Source organism: Scyliorhinus canicula, chromosome 21 (genome assembly GCF_902713615.1).
Source record: "Scyliorhinus canicula chromosome 21, sScyCan1.1, whole genome shotgun sequence".
Taxonomy (NCBI): Eukaryota; Metazoa; Chordata; class Chondrichthyes; order Carcharhiniformes; family Scyliorhinidae; genus Scyliorhinus; species Scyliorhinus canicula.
The window spans coordinates 51,148,363-51,173,190 of record NC_052166.1 but is presented as its reverse complement, the minus strand read 5'-3'; the positions used below and the strand labels follow the sequence as shown (position 1 = coordinate 51,173,190).

The 24,828-nt window shown below is 48.4% G+C and overlaps 1 protein-coding gene across 4 annotated transcripts in view; it reads right to left on the bottom strand.

Annotated features, from left to right (window-relative positions):
* The window catches only part of ralgps1 (Ral GEF with PH domain and SH3 binding motif 1), a 723,987-nt gene that overhangs the window by 544,127 nt on the left and 155,032 nt on the right, over positions 1 to 24,828 (bottom strand). For all 4 annotated transcript variants that reach the window (XM_038781972.1, XM_038781971.1, XM_038781976.1 and 1 more), the window contains exons 3-4: positions 20,721 to 20,848; positions 772 to 879 (exon numbers count right to left, since the gene is read on the bottom strand). In XM_038781972.1, coding sequence (XP_038637900.1) covers positions 772 to 879; positions 20,721 to 20,777 — 165 coding nt within the window. In that variant the 5' untranslated portion in view covers positions 20,778 to 20,848. The remainder of the gene's footprint in view (positions 1 to 771; positions 880 to 20,720; positions 20,849 to 24,828) is intronic.

Below are 24,828 nucleotides of genomic sequence, written 5' to 3'. Positions count from 1 at the left end.
AATATCTTTCCTGGTTGGGGAATTTAGATCCAGGGGGACACAGTCTCAGGCTACGGGGTAGAACATTTAGGACTGACATGATGAAAAAATGATTCACTCAAAAGTGTAGAAGGCTGTGGAGGCCAAGTCACTGAATATATTCAAGAAAGAGATCGATAACGTTTAGATTTTAATGGCAACAAGGATTATGGGGGAGAAAGCTGGAATATGGTATTGAGGCAGAGGATCAACCATGATCATATTGAATGATGGAGCAGGCTCGAATTGTCTGCTCCTAGTTTCTATGTTAAGAATGGAATTCTCCATGAAATGGGTAATATAGCGTGTGTTGATGTTTCGGGGCAGTGCTAAAGCATCAACATTAACAGCAGCCACATAGTTACAAGGTGCTGTTTCACCTGGATCCACATCTAAAGTGCTGTAATCTGCAAGGCTCTGGACCAGGTATTGTAATGTGGGACTAAAATGAGTAGCTAGTTTATTTTTTTTTCTCTCATTTGTCTTAGCCAGGGCAATGGGTCAAATGGCCTCTTTCAGCACCGTAACTTTTCTATGGTTCCAAGAATTTATTTTTGTTAAGTGCACGGTTTCAGCTCCAGTCTTCTGACTGATTTTGCATCTGACCAGGAGAGAACAGGATCTGCCCAACAAGAAATAAAAATCACAGGATCCAAATTGCGAACATGACGCAAAATGGCTCAGATTTTGCAACAGCTCAGGCCCAAAGTAGGATATTGCACCATGGCAGCAGCATGAAAGGTGTCCACTTACAGCAAACTCTTCAGGTGTTACTTTAAGTACGTCAAATACAACGGCATCATAGCTTTTCATAGCATAGTCCGAGTACGGCCCATCCAGAGAGTCTGAACTACTACTGCCCTGAAAGGAAAACAAGAAACATTAAATGCATCTCCTGCTCCTCCTAATGATCACTCATAAACATTCCTTCTTGTAAAATTCTGTCAGGCACAGGTAATGCTTCTGAAATAATTGCCAAGTGGCAAAAAAGTTTCAAATTTGGAGCACATCAGAGGACATATTATCCCCAGAGACTGAACATATGCTGTTATTCGAGCTTCCTGTTGTCATGAATTACGGTCCTGATATTACGTCAACGTTTAGAATGAAACTCCGACACACAAAGCTCGGTGGCAGTGTTGGCTCACAGCGCCAGGGACCCTGGTTCAATTCCAGCCTTGGGTCTGTGTGGTGTTCACATGTTCTTCCCCTTTCTGTGTCTGCAGCAGTTTCCTCGGGGTGCTCCGATTTCCTCTCACAGTTCAAAGGTGCGCAGGTTAGATGAATTGCCCCTTAAGTGTCCAAAGATATGCAGGTTAGGTGGGGTTACAGGGGTAGGGTGGGGAAGTGGGCCAGTGTAGAGTGCTCTTTCAGAGGGTCAGTGCAGACTCGATGGGCCCAATGGCCTCCTTCTGCACTGTAGGGATTCTATGGATTCTAAAGCAATTTGCAACAATGTAACTGCAGGCTGGGGCCAGTAGTTTTCTCTGTAGCATGTTTCTGAAGGCTCATGTTATAATTCCACTGCTGCCTTATACATTAAAAAAACAAATCCACGTATCACCAGACCATTGGCAACATCACAGGCAGTTTACACAAAAGTACAACAACGGGTCTGGAATGTGTTGAGGAGGCATTTTCAAAAGAGAATTGGATAATTATTTGAAAGAGAAATATCTGCAGGGTTATGAGTCAAAGGTGGGGAGTGGGACAAAGCAGGTTGCTCTTGCAAAGATCCGCAGACACCAAAGCACAATAGATCCATTTTATTATTACTGAGCGCAAGTCCGAAGAAGTATCAAGCTTCATCTATTGGAAACTCCATTGATAACATTAACCAACTGAATACTAGAGAGAGGATCCCCACTTTGCCTGACATTGGGGAGCTCCCACATCAGAAGGTGCATCTTAAAGATGGCAGAGAATATGGTCTCCGCCATTCTCCTACGTGGGCAGATACACCTTGTTGGAGACGGAGTGTCTCTGCCAGCCATGTGTCAGGCCCCATGCCATTGCCAATCACCTAAACTCCACACGCATTCCCCTCCTCTCTCCTGCCCCCCACCCCGGCCAAAGACGATACTTGGAGGAGCAACAATAACAATTGGTGTTTTCACCGCCAAATCACCTTGGATAGTTCAGCTCAAGAATGGAACCTGCAGATTTTTCAGCCCCGGATGAAAGCAGAAAGATGGGAATACTCTGTTATATAATTTTGGTGTCGACCATTCATCACAATGCAGACACACACCTCGCAGATGGAGTGGGCAGGCAGCCTCCCTATTTGGCTTCACGACAAGGAATAAAGGCTTTACTTTTGAGTTGCAATGATGTTGTTCCAATTAGAAAGACGCAACAAAAAGGACTTTGCACCACAGTAAACATCTCGCACAAATAAACAATGCACGGATCGCAGGCGATCTTTTCTCCTGGTGCATTTCAAAGAATAAAGCAGTTTGAAAGGGATTTGTTTCACCAAATTAGGGCAATTCTCAGTGGTGCAATCAGAAACAAATCAGAACTCAGACAGGCGGCAACCAAAGATGGCATTCGGTATTGAATGGGGTTGGCACACTGCTCACATCATTACCCAGATTTAGATGAGCAGGAAACAAGACTCCGCATTTTTAAAAAGGTTGTTGAGGGATCGGAGTCCAGGAGGTTTCTCTCATTACTGGTCCTTTCTTTCTTCTTTTCATGGACTGGCACTGGGAAGAACTGACATTTTATTACTTCAAAATTGATGCTGCATTAAAATTGAATTAAACTCTTCGGCTCTGAAAATTCATAAGGGAGAGGTGCGGGGAGAGAGTTTGAATTACAGTGTAAATGCTGAGCTCTCTGAATCTCTGCTGCTGAATAAGCCAATGCTCACTGGAAGTTTTTTCCAAGTTTTGAATGTCAAAGCTGCGTACCAGACCATCAGTGGGTGCATTTTGGGTCACCCACAGCAGCAAGATGGCGCCGGAGCGTGGAGACTCTCTGTGAGCTCTCCCAAACAGATCCTCTTTTTACTTATCTTATAATCGTTCTAATCTTTTCAAATTTAATTCTAAGATGTAGTTACATTGTGTATGTAATTTCTTATTATGTATTTTGTATTATGTATAGAAAATACTATTATGTATTTTCTTTTATTTTCATGTACTTAATGATCTGTTGAGCTGCTCGCAGAAAAATATTTTTCACTGTACCTCAGGACACGTGACAATAAACAAAAATCTAAATCCACTGAGAGGGGAGAAATTTCGACCATTTATTAGCGAGGGATTCTGACCCTCAAGTCACAGAGCATCAGCAGCACCCGACATTTTAAAACATAGACGCTGGTTTTGAACATCCACCTTCAGGTTCAACGTTCTGATCTGGGCCTGGAACACCAGGTGGGGCCAATTTCTACCATTTGGTTGGCCAGAACACACGGGCTCATGAGATGTACCTCTCCCAATCCTACTCCATATTACTCCAACCTGCACATCTTTGGACTGTGGGAGGAAACCGGAGCACCTGGAGGAAACCCACGCAGACACGGGGAGAATGCAGAAACGTCACACAGAAAGTCACCCAAGATCGGAATTGAACCCGGGTCCCTGGCACTGTGAGGCAGCACTGTGCCACCATGAGGCACTTACTGACACAGGAATAGAGTAGAATCAGGAGATTTATGTTTCATTTGGTGAAAAAATCTATTCCAAGTTAAAGACTCCTCACCAGCTGGCTATCAGGATTATAACATGACGGCCAAACAGATTGGAAACTGTGGGAAATTACTGGCAGAAACTGTTGTGTTGCCAAGCCATGACTAACAATCTTTAGTCAGTCTTTAATGCAAAATAATGCAGGTTCTTGTGACTACAATCTTTTTTTTTTACACCATAAGTCACCGTATCTCAGGGCAAGTCATTTTAAATAAAGTGGTTCCCAACATTCCTCAAAGAAGATAAAGCTTCAGTCATTCGGTTTTTCATTACAATGGCTTTGCCACAAGTGTGAAAGTACAATTCGCTGCACAATTATAGTTAGCCAAATTCTTCTTCATAACAGGAATTGTATTTTGGGAGGGGTTCTCGTGTCAAATTTATAACAGGCTCTGGATGTCCAACGATTAGGTGAATTGGCCATGCTAGTGTCCAAAGTTTGAGTGGGATAAAAGACAGGATGGGGATTGGGCCTTGGTTGGGTGGTCAGTGCAGACGCAATGTGCCGAATGGCCTCTTTCTGCACTGTAGGGATTCTATACTATTTAATGATAAGAGGGATAATGAAAAATGGTTGGTGATGGTAGGGATTTGACCATGGTAATGCCATCGAATATATAAGGGAGGTGGTTAGATTCTGTCTTGCTGGAGATGGATCACTGCCTGGCACTTGTGATTGCTACGTGTCACTTATCAGCCCAACCCTAAATGTTGTCCAAGTCTTGCTGAATATGGGCACAGACTATTTCAGCAAGGAACTGGAACAGAACTGAAATTATTAAGAACACAGAGACTCGGGATCTGAAGGAAATAGTGGACAGGCTGTATTTTCACCTCTGGGACCTGGTTTTGAATGCAATGGCAATGAAATGAAACTCTTCTCTCTGTAAGGATTCCAAGTACAGTATAAATGGGCGGGCTGAGTCCATACTGGCATGATACCAATTCATCAGCGACTGTCAGTAAATTGGAAAATTTGATTAAGGCATGCTACCAGCGCCGGCTCTAGGGTTGCTGGCGCCCCGGGCAAGCTGAACTTCGGCGCCCTTGGGGAGGGGGGGGGGGACACGCGGGGGGGGGGGCGGACGCGGGGGGGCGGACCCTAAATGGGGGCGGACCCGAGGGCGGGGCGGGGCGGGGCGGACCCGAGAGGGGGGCGGACGCGGGGGGCGGACCCGAGGGCGGGGCGGGGCGGGGCGGGGGGGTGGACCCGAGGGCGGGGGGGCGGACACACCGGGGGGCGGACCCGAGGGCGGGGCGGGGGGTGGACACGCCAGGGGGCGGACCCGAGGGCGGGGCGGGGGGCGGACCCGAGGGCGGGGCGGGGGGGCGGGCCCGAGAGGGGGGCGGACACGCGGGGGGCGGACCCGAGGGCGGGGCGGGGGGGCGGACCCGAGGGGGGGCGGGGGGGACTGAGCGGGGGGGCGGACCGAGCTGGGGGGCCGCCCTGGGGGCGGGCGGCCACCGCGCATGCGCTGGTTGGCACCGGCTCAACTGCGCATGCGCGGGTCCAGAGTCTCTGGCGCCCCCGAGCACATGGCGCCCCGGGCGACGGCCCGAGTTGCCGGTGCCTTGAGCCGGCCCTGCATGCTACAAAGCTAGCTGTTGTGGGAAAGTTCACGTTGGCACAAGAGTTCCAAACTGAAATTGGAACTGGGGCACATTCTGGGGGCCATGTAAATGCCAGGAATAATACCTAACCAGGAAGCATTTGATGCTGGCAGCGTTTGCCGGTAGCAGCAGAACCTTCCACTCAAAATGGAGGATGACATTCTTTCCTTTGTTGAACATATTCATTCACTGGAAGGGGTATATTCTCTGGGCAATGAAAGAATGTGGAGACCTGCACCAGTTGGGTTTCATTTCAGACCCCCCCCCCCCACACCTGACGTGGCCAATACATTGAATTTAGTGCATGCTTCCCAAGTGAAGGATAGTAGTAGTTGTCACTGGATAGCAATCCGGAGACCCAGCGGACCTGGGTTCAAAATCGCAGCAGATGGTGGAGATTTGAATGCAATTTTTTAAAAATTGGAATTAATGGTGACCATGATCCATCTGATTCACCAATGTCCTTCAGGGTGAGGAATCTGTTATCCTTACCTGGTCTGGCCTACATGTTGCGCCAGATTCATAGGAATGTGGTTGACTCTTAAATTGCCTCAGAAATGGCCGATCAAGCCACTCAGTTCAAGCGCAAGGGATGGGCAATTAATGTTCCAGCCAAGGGCATCGCATGGGCAAATGTAAAAATCCACGTGATTACACAGACAGGAAAAACCTCTCTCTCTCTCTCTCTCTCCCAGAAAACCCGCTAGTCTCCCACTCTGCATTTCAGTTCCATGCTTTATTTTCATTTTTGCTTTCCACGTTTTGCTCCCTTTTTTCTACCTCTCTCTGATACACTTCATCTTATCCCCTCCACTTCATCTTATCCCCTCCATCTTATCCCACTTCCGGTTTGTGAATATTTCTCACTTGGTGGACATCTCTCCCTTGTCCCCGTCTTCTTTCTTTTGTCACTCAATCTCCACCTTTGAATTTGTCGCTTTGAACTTCATTCTGTTCAACACTCAGTAAGTCTTGTTTTTCCTCCTCAGTTGACCAGGAGGCATAAATTAGAACCATAAATCATTCACATCACCGTGGCTGCTGCATTTAGTTGGACTGCTATCTCGAATCCATTTAATGTACCTCTGGTAGGAACAGCATGCAGTAAAACACCATTCCTAAGCCACTCTCATGTTATGTGCTTTATGGAGAGAGGAATACAGGAGTAGGCCACACAGCCTGTTGAACCTGCTCTGCCATTGGACCCCATCATGGATGATCTATACCTCAAAAATCCAGATTAATTAGCTCCATGTCCTTTAATACTCTTAATCGGTACAAACATAGTCATTATCTGAAGAGCTTCAATGGTCCTACATAGAGTGTTACAACCAGCACAGTATGTCACAAACCAGGCAACAGAGAAACCTGGGGGCCAAGAGTCACACACTCAGGGAGTGGGAGTAACAGTTCCCTTGGGATGCTGAAGGTGGCGACTGCTACCACCAATTAGGTTAGATCTTTGTGCAGATAATCCCATAAAATTTGCTGAGTAATTCCACTCCTGCTCATGTCCATCTGGCAATGCAAAGAAATTCTTGCATCTTTTACGTGCAACTTTTGACGCCCGAGTATAGACAAAAACAGTGACTGGATGCCTAATATATTGCGACAACATCAATTCTGTTCACGATTTTAAACTAAACTGCCTCACTCAGCTTTTAAAATAAGTCAGAGAAATGTCACATCATTGCGACAAGTGTTCATCTTCGAACATCACTAATGGTTGTTTCTAGTCTCCAGTCTGGCAATAAATGTCTGGACTTTTTTTTCTCCATATGCTTCAAAATAAAAAACATGCGATGCCATCAATTTTAAATGCCCTCATTTGTCACTATTTCAAGCATTAGATATTCATGAAAAGCGTGGTAACGCCCTTGCAATTTGAATGAAATTAAAAAGCAGCTGTCGCCGTACAACACTGCAGAACTGGCTCTGCTGATCAAATGTGAGGAAGCAAGTGTTCCCAGGAGGAAAAGCAAGAGGAAACTGTGCGCGTGTGCTGGGAAGGAGGCACGAAATGCAGAGGGGGAAAAAAACCGACTGCAATTGGAAAATGATTTCATTTTGCCTCCATGCCTATAAAATCCATGTTCTCTGAAAGCACTCTGTAATACATTTAAAAAGTTCTCTCCTGAGAAAATGGTTGACAAAACAAATTGTTGCCCAAAGGCACATTTCTGCAGTAGCACGCATTTTTCCCTGGTTGATGCTGAATACGTCCTTTTTGTTTAAATCAGTGATTCACAACTGTAGCCCTGTACTGAGCTTCCTCACAAGCTTTACCATATCTTTCTATTAAGACATGATGTATTTCTCACAGGAGACTTCAGATGGTTAATGGCTTCCACAGTATCAATAAAAGAGACTTCTGCGGGCAGCACGGTGGCGCAGTGGGTTAGCCCTGCTGCCTCACGGCGTCGAGTTTTCAGGTTCGATCCTGGCTCTGGGTCACTGTCCGTGTGGAGTTTGCACATTCTCCCCGTGTTGGCGTGGGTTTCGTCTCCACAACCTAAAGATGTGCAGGCTAAGTGGATTGGCCACGCTAAATTGCCCCTTAATTAGAAAAAATGAATTGGGTACTCTAAATTTATATATTTTTTAAAAGTATTTTTCCAGAAACGGTTTTGGTTACAATCTTACATGTAAAGTACCATCGTGTTTCCCTCCTATTATTAAATGCCCATCCATATCGTTGGATATTACTACGGCTGTGTGTATAAAAGAAAAAAAAATTCCAAACTAGTTGGATTTAATTAACACAAAAAGATTATTAGTCTTATCCTTGGATTTCAATTCCAGCCATTCAACATCCAAATAACACCGCACACTTTTGCAATATAAAAAAAGGCTGACACGATATGAGAGTTATCTTCTGCAGCAATCACAGTCAGGATACTTAAAAAGCATGGAAATCGTCACCTTCAGTGTGTAGGTGGATGATTGACTGAATGGGGAAAATGGCCAGCCCATGACGAAACCTTGGGCTGGATTCTTCCGCCCCGTCCGCCACAGTCCATTGACCTTGGGCGGGAATTCCTGGTTGCCTGCCTGGTGCGGCCGGAGAATCCCGCCCTTTGGCTGGTTCTCATCCCACTGAAATAAATCAAGCAGATTGTGCACCAAGTAGAAGACCCACTCTAGCAGATTACTGACCAGGTAGAGCAAGTATAAATTATGCATAGCAAACACAGGTACATTTACTGTTTCTCATGGCATTATAGGCATGGTACATAGAAACATGCATAGAAAATAGAAGCAGGTGATGGCCATTCAGCCCTTCGAACCTGCTCCGCCATTCATTATCATGGCTGATCATCAAATTCAATACCCTGATCCTGCCTTCCCCCCGACCCCCCATATCCCTTGATTTCTTTAGCCCAAGAGCTGCATCTATTTCCTTCTTGAAATTACACAATGTTTTGGCCTCAACTACATTCTGTGGTAGTGAATTCCACAGATTCATCACACTATGGATGAAGACATTTCTCCTCACCTCAGTCCTAAAAGGTTTACCTCTTATCCTCAAACTATGACCCCTAATTTTGGACAACCCCACCATTGGGAACATTCTTTCTCAATCTACCCTGTCAGAATTTTGTAAGTTTCTATGAGATCCCCTCTCACTCTACGCAGCACGGTAGCATTGTGGATAGCACAAATGCTTCACAGCTCCAGGGTCCCAGGTTCGAATCCCGGCTTGGGTCACTGTCTGTGTGGAGTCTGCACGTTCTCCCCTTGTGTGCGTGGGTTTCCTCCGGGTGCTCCGGTTTCCTCCCACAGTCCAAAGATGTGCAGGTCAGGTGGATTGGCTGTGATAAATTGCCTTTAGTGTCCAAATTGCCCTTAGTGTTAGGTGGGGTTACTGGGTTATGGGGATAGGGTAGAGGTATGGGCTTGGGTAGGGTGCTCTTTCCAAGAGCCGGTGCAGACTCGATGGGCCGAATGGCCTCCTTCTGCACTGTAAATTCTATGAAATCTATGAAAAAATCTTCTAAACTCCAATGAATATAATCCTAACCAACTTGGTCTCTCCTCATATGACAGTCATGCCATCCCAGGAATCAGCCTGGTCAACCTTCACTGCACTCCCTCCACAGCAAGAACATCCTTCCTCAGATAAGGACACCAAAAGTGCACACAGTACTCCAGGTATGGCCTCACCAATGCCCTATATAACTGCAATAAAACATTCCTATTCCTGTACTCAAACCCTCTCGCTATGAAGGCCAACATACCATTTGCCTTCTTTACTGCCTGCTGGTGACTGACAACTTGAGTTACAGGGTTGACTGCTCGTCAAATTCAGCAGGAAGCTTCGCAACTCTCAGACAAATCGCATTAAGGAAACGGTCTCTGGCGCCTTAGGAAAAGATACTGCAGATATTTTGTACAGAAACAGCACTAACAAGCAGATTATATCAAATTTGCCAGATGGTTGGTGGCATAAAACACACTGTTCCTGACAGGAATGAAGAGTAAGAAGTCTGAGGCATCAACGCCAGAATTAGGGACCTGAAATCGGAGTCGGACATGCCCAAGTCATCCACAGTATGATTGGGGATTTGCAGCCACAGGCAGCCTGTCACATTAACAGCTGGAATGCCTGTCGTGGAGTTTGTTGAATGAAAATTAATTGGCCATCATTCTAGCCATTCACTTCATCCAGTGATTCACTGTTGTCTCATCAGCAGTGGCCCTAACTACCAGCTTTGTATGATCCCAAATACAATCATATGTACAAAGTGAGCTGCCGGGCTTGATATTGATGTACACATTGGAAAGCAGAGGCCATCATTTGTCTCCAGCCAATGCAGGAATATCCTTACGATGTTAGGGAGAGCAGCGGACCTAATTTCATAGTTTTGAAATACAAACATACAAATTAAGAGTAGACTACTCAAGCCAGCTCTGTTAATGAACAAGATCATGGCTGATCTGATTGCAACATCAACTCCACATTCCCGCCTGCTTCTGATAACCTTTCACGCTCTTACTTATCAAGAGCCTATCTGGCTTTTACTTAAAAATGTCCGCTTCCACTGCCTTTTGAGGAAGAGAGTTCCAGAGTCTCACAACTCTGAAGGAAGGTTTCTCATCATCTCAGTCTTGAATGAGTGACACTTTAACAGTGACCCCCTGGTTCTAGATTTTCCACATCAGGATACATCCTCTTCACATACTAGCCTCCCCGAGCAGGCGCCGGAATGTGGCGACTAGGGGCTTTTCACAGTAACTTCTTTGAAGCCTACTTGTGACAATAAGCGATTATTATATTATTATACATCCACCCTGACAGAAAAAAGTGAAAGTCGACCACCCCCACCTCCTTCAAAGCGGTTAGTGAGACAAGAACTTTTATGGATAGGTCACAGATAGGTCATAAAGGCCAGATTATCTATTTTTGAGATGCATGATGTGGTGGCAAGGTGGCACAGTGGTTAGCACTGCTGCCTCATAGTGCCAGGGACCCAGGTTCGATTCCGGCCTCGGGTGACTGTCTGTGTGACGTTTGCACATTCTCCCAGTGGTTGCTTGGGTTTCCTCCTGGTGCTCCGGTTTCTTCCCACAGTCCAACGGTGGCCATGATGTGGAGAAGCTGGCGCTGGACTGGGGTGGGCAAAGTCAGAAGTCTCACAGCCAGGTTAAAGTTCAACACGTTTATCTGAAATCACAGGCTTTCGGAGACCTGCTCCGAAGGTGACTTCATCTGATGAAGGACCAGCACTGCGAAAGCTTGTGATTTCAAAGAAACATGGATTTCAACTTGGTGCCGAGACGTCTTAGAGTCCAAAATTATGCAGATCAGGTGGATTGGCCACGATCAGTGATGGGATTATGGGAATAAGGCAGAGGGAGTGGGGAGTGCTCTTTCGGAGGGTCGGTACAGACTCAATGGGCCGAATGGCCTCCTTCTGCACCACAGGGATTCTATTGTCATGTGAGAGTGCCTTTAAGAAATGGGTGTTTATCAGTGATGTCAGAGTGTGGGTGGAGCTGGGCTGTCAGCTTTTTACTTTTGTTTTAGGCTGTTTGCTGCAGGGTGTGTTTTAATTTCGTTTTCAGTATTGGAGCTGAAGCCAGACCAAGCAGATGTACTGCTGTTCTCTCTGCCATCAAAAGATTATCTCTTGATCATTTGGTGAATTCAGAATTTTTAATGTTTTCAGTAGTGGCTTTAACCTGAGGTGCTTCAGTTAAAGGTTTTGCTTTTAAGTCAGAAAGATGTTAAAAGGAAAGCTTAAAGGATTTCTTAGTGTTGTAGTCTTTGGGGGTTGTATTTGAATTAATGGTTGCTAAGATGTTCACTGTATGTTTTAAAAAGGTTAATTTGAGTTCAAATAATAAACATTGTTTTGCTTTAAAAAGTATTTTTTCATTTCTGCTGTACCAGACCTGTAGAGTGGGCCGTGTGCTCCCCAAACCAACAATCTATTAAAAGATGTGGGTCAGGTGAACTCTATGATACACTTTGGGGTTCTCTAAACCCTGGCCCATAACACTATAGATAATTATTCAGAGGACACCAGGGATAACTCTCCTGCTCCTCGTCTATTTATGAGATACATGACTGGGCAAGTTGGCACAGTGGTTAGCACTGCTGCCTCACAGCATCAGGGACCTTTAGTACGACACTAGAACGTTAGCATTAATTTTTGTTATGGAGTTGAACTCTCAATCTGACTCAGAGGTCTACCAAATTTTAACTGCTCCCCAAAAATCTGTAAGACTACATTAAATAGATATCTAACACCTTTTTAACAAATTTGTTACTTTGCTGTATCATGTTAACTTCTCTGTATTAATAGCTCTGTACATAAATTGGCCAATTGGCTTTAACTCCAGAAGCATTGCGTCTGTGGTGAATTTCAGAAGAACATAAAGAAGAACTAAGAACATCTGTAGAATTCTTTACCGCAGGAGGCGGCAAGAGTCTGAGTCGCAAAATGTATTCAAGGATGAGATAGACAGGTTTTCAATCAGTGAGGGAATCAATGGTTATCGAGATAAGGCAGAAAAATGGAATTGAGGATTGTCACATCAGATCAGATCTGATTGAATGGCGCAGCAGGCTTGATAGGCCGCATGGTATACTTCTGCTCTTACGTCTTGTGGTGGACATCCATGTAATCTCTCTAAACTATATATCAACAGTGTTTGAACTGTTATGTAATATGCTTTGTCCATAAAACTTGCAGAAGCGTATTTTGCGGTGAGAAAGGCCACAAAATCAAATAGAGAATTCAGAAGAAACTTCTAAGTGGTGAAAATGTGAACTTGCTACCACAGGAATTGTTGAGGCAAATAGTATTGATGCATTTAAGGGAAGCAGGATAAGAACCTGAGGGAGAAAGGAAGAGAGAGGAGTCTGCAGATCATGTTTGATGGCTGGGAGGAGGGTCAAGTGGTGTAAACATCAGCATCGACTGCTTGAGCTCAAGGCCTGTGTCCATGCTGAATATTCAATTTAATTAGACAAATCGAACGTCAAACAGGTAGAGAGATAAGCAGCAGTGTGTTTGGAGTGCTCATTGAAGAGTTGTCAAAGTCGACCAATTGTAAATCTAACAGTGTGCCCTCTGTGATCCACATGATGTTATTTTTTTTTTTTTTTAAATAATTTTTATTGAAATTTTTCGATACAAACATTTACCCCTACTACATTTTAAATTATAACACAACAAATCCCCCCTGGAAAATCCTCCCCACGCCCTCCCCCGCGCGCACCCCCCCACCCTCCCCCCCCCCCCCCCCCCCCCCCCCCCGCGCTACCAGTCTAGCAACCAAACCGTTTTTCCCTTTCTGCCGATGGCCTCGGGCAGTCATTGCCCGCGACCCCCCGCTGACGTGCTCCCTTCGTTGCTATCCCCCCCCCCTCCCTTCCCCCCACCCCCCCCCCCCCTTTCTCCCCGGGTTGCTGCTGTTTCGGCCTCCAGTTCCTATCTCTGATCCAGAAAGTCAAGGAAGGGCTGCCACCGCCGGAAGAACCCCCGTACCGACCCTCTCAGGGCGAATTTGATTCTTTCCAATTGGATGAAGCTTGCCATGTCGTTTAACCAGGTGTTAACACTTGGTGGCCTTGTGTCCCTCCACTGAATCAAGATCCTTCTCCGAGCTACCAAGGACGCAAAGGCCAATATTCCGGCCTCCCCTGCCTCTTGTACTCCCGGCTCCACCCCAACCCCAAAAATCGCTAGCCCCCACCCTGGTTTGACCCTGGTTCCCACCACTCTCGATACCGTCCCCGCCACCCCCTCCCAGAACTCTTCCAGTGCCGGGCACATCCAGAACATATGTACATGGTTCGCAGGGCTTCCCGAACACCTAACACACCTGTCCTCACCCCCGAAGAACCGACTCATCCTAGTCCCCGTCATATGGGCTCTATGCAGCACCTTAAATTGGATGAGGCCCAACCTTGCGCACGACGACGACGAATTGACCCTCTCTAAGGCATCCGCCCATGTCCCATCTTCTATCTGCTCTCCCAGCTCCGCTTCCCACTTGTCTTTCAGCTCCTCTATCGATACCTCCTCCACCTCCTGCATTATTTTGTAGATGTCCGAGACCTTCCCTTCTCCGACCCAGACCCCTGACAGCACCCTATCACTCACCCCTCTATCGGGAAGCAAGGGAAATCCTTCCACCTGTCGTCTGGCAAATGCCTTCACCTGCAGGTATCTAAACGTGTTCCCCGGGGGGAGCTCAAATTTCTCCTCCAGCTCTCCCAGGCTCGCAAACCTCCCCTCTATGAACATGTCCCTCAGTTGCCTGATGCCCGCCCTGTGCCAGCTCTGGAATCCCCCGCCAGTGTTCCCCGGGACAAATCTGTGGTTCCCTCTCAGTGGCGCCGCCATCAGACCCCCCACTTCTCCCCTGTGTCGCCTCCACTGCCCCAGATTTTAAGGGTGGCCGCCACTACCGGACTCGTGGTATACCTTGTGGGGGGGAGCGGCCATGGTGCCGTTACTAGCGCCCCCAGGCTTATATTGCCGCAGGACGCCCTCTCCATACGTTTCCAAGCTGCCCCCTCCCCCTCCATCACCCACTTGCGCACCATCGATGCGTTCGCCGCCCAGTAGTACTCGGAAAGATTGGGTAGCGCTAATCCTCCACTGTCCCTACTCCGTTCCAAGAAAATCCTTCTCACTCTAGGGGTGCCATGTGCCCACACATAGCCCATAATGCTGCTAGTTACCTTCTTGAAGAAGGCCCTGGGGAGAAAGATGGGCAAGCACTGGAACAGAAACAAGAACCTCGGGAGGACCGTCATTTTGACTGACTGCACCCTCCCTGCTAGCGACAGCGGTACCATGTCCCACCTCTTGAACTCCTCCTCCATCTGCTCCACCAGCCTTGAAAAGTTCAGCTTGTGGAGGGTCCCCCAGTTCCTTGCCACCTGCACCCCTAAGTACCTGAAGCTCTTTACTGCTCTCTTAAAGGGGAGCCGCCCAATTCCCTCCCCCTGATCTCCCGGGTGTATCACAAAGACCTCACTTTTACCCACATTTAATTTATATCCCGAAAAGTCCCCAAACTCCGCTAGTATTTCCATTACCTCCGGCATTCCCCCTTCCGGGTCTGCCACATACAACAACAAATCATCCGCATAGAGTGATACCCGATGTTCCTCCCCTCCCCTTGTCAGTCCTCTCCACCCCCCTGAACCCCTCAGTGCCATCGCCAACGGTTCGATCGCTAATGCAAATAGTAAGGGGGATAAGGGGCATCCCTGCCTGGTACCTCGATGGAGCCCAAAATACTCTGACCTCCTCCCGTTTGTAACCACACTCGCCATCGGGGCCGAATACAGCAGCTTCACCCACTTGATAAATCCCTCCCCAAACCCAAACCGTTCCGGCGTCTCCCACAGGTATTCCCACTCCACCCTATCGAATGCCTTCTCCGCATCCAGTGCTACCACTATCTCAGCCTCCCCCTCCACTGCTGGCATCATAATCACATTCAACAGTCTCCGGACATTTGTGTTAAGTTGTCGTCCCTTTACGAACCCCGTCTGGTCCTCATGGATTACCCCTGGCACACAATCCTCTATTCTGGTTGCCAGGACCTTTGCCAACAGTTTGGCATCTACATTCAAGAGGGAGATAGGCCTGTAGGACCCGCACTGTACAGGGTCTTTGTCCCGCTTCAGGATCAAGGAGATCAGGGCCTGTGACATTGTCGGGGGCAGAACCCCCCCCTCTCGCGCCTCATTGAAGGCTCGCACCAGCACTGGACCCACCAAGTCCACATACTTCTTATAAAATTCCACCGGGAACCCATCCGGCCCCGGCGCCTTCCCCGCCTGCATCTGGCCTATCCCTTTAACTAGCTCCTGCATCTCTATCGGCGCCCCCAGCCCCTCCACCCGTTCCTCCTGGACCTTTGGGAACCTCAATCTATCGAGGAAGTTCTCCATTCCCCCCCTCCTCCTGGGCGGCTCAGACCGGTACAATTCCCTGTAGAAATCCCTGAAGACACCGTTCACCTCTTGCCCCTTCTGCACTACGTTCCCTCCCTTCTCTCTCACTCCCCCAATCTCTCTGGCTGCATCTCGCTTGCGCAGCTGGTGTGCCAGCATCCTGCTCGCCTTTTCCCCGTACTCATAGACCGCGCCCTGTGCCCTTCTCCATTGCGTCTCCGCCTTCCTAGTGGTCAGTAGGTCAAACTGGGCCTGTAAACTGCGCCGCTCCCTCAACAGCCCCTCCTCTGGTGTCTCCGCATATCTCCTGTCCACTTCTATAAGTTCCCCCACCAGTCTCTCCCTCTCCTGCCTCTCCTTCCTTTCTCTGTGTGCCCTTATGGAGATCAGCTCTCCTCTGATCACTGCTTTCAGGGCCTCCCAGACTATCCCCACCTTCACCTCGCCCGTGTCGTTCGTGCCCAGATATCTCTCAATGCCCTTCCGGACACCTCCTCGTCCGCCAGCAGCCCCACATCCAGGCGCCACAACGGGCGCTGGTCCCGTGCTTCCCCCAGTTCTACCTCTACCCAGTGTGGTGCATGGTCCGAAATCGCAATGGCCGAGTACTCCGTGTCCTGCACTCTCGAAATCAGCCCCCTGCTCAGTACAAAAAAGTCTATTCTGGAGTACACCCTGTGGACGTGGGAGAAAAAAGAATACTCCCTCGCCCTTGGCCTGCCAAATCTCCAAGGGTCTACCCCCTCCATCTGCTCCATGAACCCCCTTAGCACCTCTGCCGCTGCCGGCCTCCTATTCGTCCTGGAACTCGATCTGTCCAGCCCAGGGTCGAGCACTGTATTGAAGTCCCCCCCCATGATCAGGCCCCCTGCCTCCAGACCCGGAATGAGGCCCAACAGGCGCCTCATAAAACCCGCGTCATCCCAATTCGGGGCATACACATTCACCAGCACCACATTCTCTCCCTGCAGCCTACCCTTCACCATCACGTACCTACCCTCCTTATCTGCTACCACCTGCGCCGCCACGAACGACACCCTCTTTCCCACCAAAATCGCCACCCCCCGGTTCTTTGCGTCCAAGCCTGAGTGGAACACCTGTCCCACCCACCCCCTTCTCAGGCGTACCTGGTCTACTACTCTCAAGTGAGTCTCCTGCAACATTGCCACATCCGCCTGCAGTCCCTTTAGGTGTGAAAAAACCCTTGATCTCTTGACCGGCCCATTCAGCCCCCTCACGTTCCAAGTAATCAACCGGGTCGCGGAGCGACCCGTCCCTTTCCCCTGTCTATTAGCCATGTCCTGTCCCCTGTTCACCCCGGGTCGACCCTCCCCTTCTGACCCGTTCCCCATGGCGATGGCCCCTCCCCCTCTCTCCTCCCGTTCTTCCCTTCCCGTCCTCGGCCTTTCCAGCAGCAACCCGGTATCCCCCCCTAACCCCCCTTCCCCCCCCCCCCCCCCCCCCGGCTAGGACCCCTCCTAGCCGCGGTGTATCCACCATCGTACTCCCGAGAGTCAGCTGGTTTTCGCTGACCCGGCTGCCCCTGCCACACTCCGACTCCTCCCGATGTGGGGGGGGAGGGGCCTCCCCCCCCCCCTTGCCATCCCTCTCTGACCCCGCTTCAGCGCGGGAAAAGCCGCCATTGCTGGCCATACCCCACTCTTCTCTCCTCCCCCTTCCTCCGTCCCGCGCGCGGGAAACAGGGGAAAGCCCGCGCTTTCGCCCGGCCACACCCTACCCCGCCATCTTCAATTCCACCCCCGTCCCCATCCAAGCCCATAAAAAAGCCCCCTTAAAACGTGAGGAAGAAAAAAGAGAAAAAGAAAACACGCATAACCAACTTGCACCCCCCCCGTCCCGCCTCCCCAACTTAACAATATAACAATATAAATAACAAATCTCAAATAAATACATAAATACATAACTATGCCTGCATAACTAAATAACTACCCAATAATAACGTATTTAACCATCACCCTCCATCGAACAGAACAGTAACCATAACCCTTAAAGAACAGATCAAAAAACAGTAAAAAAGCCCCCCCTACAACAACAATAATTAAGGGAAGTTGGCAACGGGAAGAGACACACAAAAAGGAACAAAGAAACCCCCCATAACACAAGTTTCAAAGAAACCAAACGATCCATCAACTTTAACCAAGTTCCGACCTGGCCTAAGAAAGACATGGGCCACTTGATCAGTCAAGGGTACTCGGGCGGCCTCGACCGCCGGCGTTCCCAAGTTCTAGTTCAGGTCCAGCTTTTCCTCCCGAACAAAAGTCCATGCCTCCTCTGGGGTCTCAAAGTAATGGTGCTGGTCCTTGTAGGTGACCCACAAACGCGCTGGCTGCAGCATTCCAAACTTGATCCTCTTTGCGTGCAGCACCGCCTTCGTCCGGTTAAACCGGGCCCGCCGCTTTGCCACCTCCGCACTCCAGTCCTGATATATCCGCACCGTCGAATTCTCCCATTTGCTGCTTTTCTCCCTCTTGGCCCACCTCAGCACTTTCTCCCGATCACAGAAACGCTGGAATCGCACCAGCACCGCCCTCGGGGGCTCGATCGCCCTAGGCCGCCTAGCCATGACCCGATATGCTTCTTCCAGCTCCAGGGGCGATGGACCGGCCCCCTCTCCCATCAGGGAGCTCAGCATCTCCGCTACATATTTCGGGAGATCAGGCCCCTCCAGGCCTTCTGCTAGGCCCAGGATCCTCAAGTTCTTCCGCCTCATTCGAGTGTCCAGCTCCTCAAAGCGGCTCTGCCATTTCAGGTGGAGTGCCTCGTGCACCTCCACCTTTCCCACGAGGACCGTGGCCTCCTCCTCCCTTGCAGTCATCTCCTGCTGCAGCTCTCTTATCGACGCCTCTTGGGTCGCCTGGGCCCCCATCAGCCTTGTGGTCGTCGCGTTCATAGACTCTAAGAGTTCCACTTTCAGCTCCGTAAAACACCGGAGGAGAGCGGCCTGCTGCTCCTCCGCCCATTTTCTCCAATCTTCTAGTGCGCCACCGGCCGCCATTTTGGTCCTCTTCCCCCGCTTTTTTCGGGGAGCTGCTGCCGCTTTTTTTGTCGCCCCACTCCGAGTACCGACCATAAAGTTGGTCTCACTCTCCTCAGGGAGCCTTCCCCCACCGGGATTCGTCTTTACAGTACCGTCGGGGCCCTCCAATCGGCCCTTAAACACCTTTGTCGCAGGAGCTGCCAAATGTGCGACTTAGCTGGTCATAGCCGCAACCGGAAGTCCACATGATGTTATTTAACTAAAGTTAATCCTGGGATCTCTGGATGGAATTTTCCTGGATAACGGATGGGAAAAGCGACACTGAAGTTGCCGTGTCTGCCCGCACTTAGTCTGAAAATCAAAGGCGGGTCCGACGATATAATGCTGCTGGGGGTTCAGCCCTAACTGGGCCTGCCCCGCCAGCCACTTAGTCCCTTGAAGATCAGGGTGCCATTTTCAAAAGCTGCCCCAGTACACAATAGTTCACTTGGAAGCCCCACCCCACCCCCACTCATCCCGGGCAGTGCCTCCAGGTATGACCCACTCCCCCCTGAGAGATGGACTCACCTGAGCTCATCTGGGAGGTCTGCACAACAGGTGCACACCTGTAGGACCAGTCATGTTTCACGCCATTTAGCCCTCACGCCAACACAAATGGACTTTCTTGCCCAGGGTGGGGTGCTGATTCAGGCACTGAAGCTTGATAATAATATGATTATGTATTCAAATGATATTCACAACAATGAACATCAGGAAACACGCCCTGTCATTGAGTGGGGGGGGGGGGGAGAGAGAGAGAGAGAGAGAGAGAGAGAAGAGAGAGAGAGAGAGAGAGAGAGAGAGAGAAGAGAGAGAGAGAGAGAGAAAGAGAGAGAGGACAACTGCGTCACACATTAACATTGCCGTCCGGTGGTGCGCGCAGGCGGAGTGGCAGCGTTGAGGAGAGGCTCCTGCCGATCCAAGACATTTCGGCCTTTTCCGGGGGTTTCCCCATGGTTTTTTTCGACCAGGATTTCTTCGGCCTTTGGGGCTTGGAGAATGGACGCCGGATCGGGTTGGTTTGGAGCCGGTGAGGAGCCCCATGAGAGTGTCCGGCGGCCGGAGGAGCAGGGGTCATCGAGCCCGAAGTGAGCGGTGGGGACGACGCTTGGCACGAGGCGAGGCCCGAATCCAGGACAAATGTAGAGGAGGAGCAGAACACATCGGGCAGCCCCGTTGAAAGTGGATGTTGGGGATGTTTGAAGTCCCGCCCCAGGGGAAGAGGTTTTTTGAATTTTGATTTTGTTATTTTATTTATTTATTTAAGGATTGAAGAAGGGGGAAAATAATAAGCCATTAAAGGATGCCAAAAGCACATTTACATTGGCATTTTGGAGTTCGTGAAATGTTCCACTCCCAGGACCGAATCCACTCAACAAAAACGGGTGCAGAAAATGCCAGCCTATGGGACTCCTGGTACTTGGTGAACATTTATTCAGACTTACTGGGGCGGCACAATGGCACAGTGGTTAACACTGCTGCCTTACAGCACCAGGGACGTGGGTTCATCCGGCCTTGGGTGACTGTGTGGAATTTGCGCGTTCTCCCAGTGTTTGCGTGGGTTTCTTCCAGGTGCTCCAGTTTCTTCTCAGTCTAAAGATGTGCAGGTTAGGTGGGTTTATGGGGATAGTGAGGGGGAATAGTCCAAGATAGGGTGCTCTTTTGGAGGGCTGGTGCAGACTCGATGGGCCGAATGGTCTCCTTCTGCATTGTGTGGATTCTATGACTGTTAGGAAAAATAAAGGATCAATTTATCAAATACCTCTTTCCTGTACAAAACCCAACCCTATAATGTCCTCTCAGTGGATAACGCCAACAAGGAAAGTGACACTTGTTTACAGCTGCTTAATGTACCGTGCATGAAGATAACGATTTAAGACATTGCACCAAGATGTATTTGCATGGTCACATTTCTTTTTTAAATGATTACCTCTGGTGTGGCAGACGTGACTCTCAGATTGGCCATTAGGCCATTCCTCTTATACATGCTCCCCCTGCTTGTCGAGCAGCGTTTATTTGAGCCTCAGCTGGTGGCAGCGCACGGCAGATAGCCAATCCCTGCGAGAGAAGAGAAAGGTCAGCAAAAATAGCTTCACAGCATTCGCAATTCAGACACCGTCCTACCGAGACAGAAATAAATTACGTTCACGCTCCCTCATAGTTTATCCTATTGGTCACTGGATCCACCCTCATCACAAGGCAGTGTCTGTAAAACTAAGATGATAATCCTCCGCACAGTCGCACTGAACCGTTACTTTATGCAGTTACTTATTTTTAACTGCTTCTTTGGGTCAATGTTTTTCTGAGCAGAATAACCTGACCATTTCGAGTGAAGGAATTCCAAGCTGCAGCAGCAGAATGTGTTTGGGGGGGAGGGGGGGGGGGGGGGGGAGTCAGGAAGGAGGCAGGTTCATACATCAAGTGCACAGTGCCCGTCCTGTCTGCAGTAAACTAGTCTGTCCCTCAGCTGCCACCATCTCCTCATCCAACATCACGTGTGAACTTCTGGGGGCAACTGGATAAATTCTGAGTGGGAATATAAATTTTAAACCACGAAAGCCCAGCGTCCAGTCCAATAGTGCAAAACTCCCATGCCAACCTATTAACAAAAAAGCATCCAACTCGTGTGCTTTAGAAATCAAACATGACAGCAGGCAATGTTAGCAAACCTGGTTCTCCCATTTCAATTTTCATAGAATATGGGTATAGGGGCCTCACGGTAGCATGGTGGTTAGCATCAATGCTTCACAGCTCCAGGGTCCCAGGTTCGATTCCCGGCTGGGTCACTGTCTGTGTGGAGTCTGCACGTCCTCCCCGTGTGTGCGTGGGTTTCCTCCGGGTGCTCCGGTTTCCTCCCACAGTCCAAAGATGTGCGGGTTAGGTGGATTGGCCATGATAAATTGCCCGTAGTGTAAGGTTAATGGGTTGATTGTTGGGTTATGGGTATACGGGTTACGTGGGTTTAAGTAGGGTGATCATTGTTCGGCACAACATCGAGGGCCGAAGGGCCTGTTCTGTGCTGTACTGTTCTATGTTCTATGTTCTATGTTCTATTGTTAGACTCTAACATAAAGCATGTCAAATGTTTCTCAGAATTTGCCAGAACAGTATTTAACACGCGATGCTACTGAAAACAGTGTTGTCTGTTTATTTTATTAAAGAATAAATTGGAATGGCTCACAACGAAGAACCAAAATTGCATAATTGTGCAAAGCTATAAAACGTTTCAATTCATATTGTAGGCTTAAATACTGCAATGCATTTTCCTGTTTTGGTATCAAGTAAGCAAGCTTTGGTCTTGCTGTTACAATAGTCTACCCCATGTATAGATATGTCGACAAATATAATCCAGTGGGTGGCGAACTCAGAGAAGGTGCGGGTTGGAGTAGGGAGTCGGAGGCTTTGTGGGTGAAGACGGAGGCAGGTTTTTGTAAGGTGCCGCGGTTGCGGGCGCTGGCAACAACGCCGCTTCTGTTCTCATTGTAGTCTCAACTCCACTTTCCTGCCTGTCGCCCCATAACCTTTTACTCCCTTGTCTTATCAAAAATCTATCTGAACAAATCCTAGATAAAAAGAACTCCGAGGAAAGATTTCTTCCCCCATCACGGTCTTTAAAAGGAAACTTCTTATTCTTAAAGCTGTGTTACCCTAGTTCTAGTTTCCCCCCATAATCAATAATAATGAGGCTGAAAAGCCCAAATTCCTTAATCTTTTCCCATCTATTGGATTTTATGAGGGAATCAGCCTCATGGCGCTTCTCAAAAACATGTTCAGGACAGACCGCCTCCCAAATGTCTTGGAGACCAGTTCTGGGCACATTGATCAAGGCGGGATCAGACCAGAGCATTGTTAGGATTTGATCAGAACTTCCTCCAACATGTCCACTACCACTCTGGCTCCATAATTCAGCATTCCATTGATGTTCAGTTTTTAGTGGACAGGTTAAGTGTCAACTTTCCTAAAATTCCTAACTATCTTTCAATATCATCCGATCAATTGTCCTCTTTCTACCTCATCGCACAAGGGAGCTTTAGGAGTTTCCACTTTGGACACGACCAGGAAACTGCACCAAGTTTCTGCTAAAATACACGTTCATAATCAGAATCTAAACTTCCCTGGACTAAAATAATTGGACAGTGTAAATTTTTGTATTAACGAATATACACTGGGTAAGAGTGGTAACCTGGTGCAGTTTTATTAAGACACCGTAACGGCCTCCCCGAATAGGTGCCGGAATGTGGCGAGTAGGGGCTTTTCACAGTAACTTCATTGAAGCTTACTTGTGACAATAAGCGATTATTATTATTATTATTATTAAGACAGCTGAAAATGCGTTTATACACACAAAATGAGCATGTTCAATGTGCCTAATGTAACATCTGTGAATAACCCAATTTTAAGCCACTGAAAATGATGTTAAAAATATATATATTGAACCATTTACCAGTTTCCATGATGTATACTAGCCAATTTCTTTGTAAATTAAATATTTTCTCCCCCCCCACAGAAATGTGTACAACCTGTTTACCAATCCCCGTGTTCCTTAGAAAATAAATGCAATTTGAAAAGTCCTCCTAAAACTATGCAAATCTGATGAACATGCAATCATAGAATCAGTCGTAGAATCCGTAAACAATGCAGAAGGCAGCCATTTGGCCTATCGAGTCTGCACTGACCCTTGGAGAGAGCACCCTACCTATGCCCATTCTTCCGCCCTCACCCCATAACTCCACTGAAACCTGCACATCCTTTTGGACAGCATGGGGCAATTGAGCATGGCCAATATACCTAACCTGCACATCTTTGGACTGTGGGAAGAAACCAGAGCATCCGGAGGAAGCCCTAGCAGACAAGGGGCTCAGTTTGCGGGTGGAGCTGGTCCCTTCCCAAAGAGTAAAAAGTTGTGGAAAATAAGAACGCAAGTGGCTTTGATCTTAACCACCAAACCTCTCTGATCTTCTGTGCTTGATTGACTGGTAACACTGAAATCTAGGCACGAACTGGAGAAAGCTCGACCATGTTAGCCCTTCTTCACATACTGTAACCAAAAGTTCTCTGTTCTTGATGATACTATAGAATATTTAATTTATCTAATCAGCTCTTACTCTCAAGCAAAGGTTTCTCTACAACACTGCTTTTTTAATAGAATTGCCAACTTTCCAGGATTGACCTGGAGTTTCCATGAATTGAAGATCAATCTCTGGGCACTGCTGTATGCAGCCTAAGAGAAAGATTATCGGGACCTTAAAAAGGGGTGGTGGTTGGGAGATGGGGGGTTCATCGTCTTATTTGAACATCTCTCTTTACCTAATATAAACATATTGAAAATGAAAGAAAGATTTGTTGGTGGACACCATTCAATTGGGCAATTGTGGGCAGCACAGTAGTTAGCACTATTGCCTCAACACCAGGGGAACAGGTTCACTTCTGGCCTTGGGTGGCTGGCTTATGTGGAGTTTGCACTTTCTCCCCATGTCTGCATAGGTTTCCTCGCAGTCCAAAGATCTGCAGGTTAGTCTGATTGGCCATGATAAAATTGCCCCTTAATGCCCAAGGATGCGCAGAGTAGGTGGGGTTACGGGGATAGGGCAGGGGAGTGTGCCCAGGTAGGGTGCTCTTTCAGAGGGTCGGTGCAGACTAGATTTGTCGACTGGCCTCCTTCTGCACTTAATAGTGATGAACCCTCCAGGAATACATTTAAGCACAGTTGGCAACTGTAGCCCCAAATTAAATTTCCTCTTCCCATTGTCTCCAAGTGAGGCCCGCACTTTATAATCCTTTTTACTATCAATTTAGAGTATCCAATTCATTTTTTCCAATTAAGGGGCAATTTAGTGTGGCCAATCCACCTACTCTGCGCATCTTTGGGTTGTGGGGGCGAAGCCCACGCAAACACGGGGAGAATGTGCAAACTCCACACAGACAGTGACCCAGAGCCGGGATCGAACCTGGGACCGTGGCGCTGTGACGCAGCATTGCTAACCACTGCGCCGCCAGGCTGCCCTGCAATTTATAATAGCGACACAGTTACCAGAGGC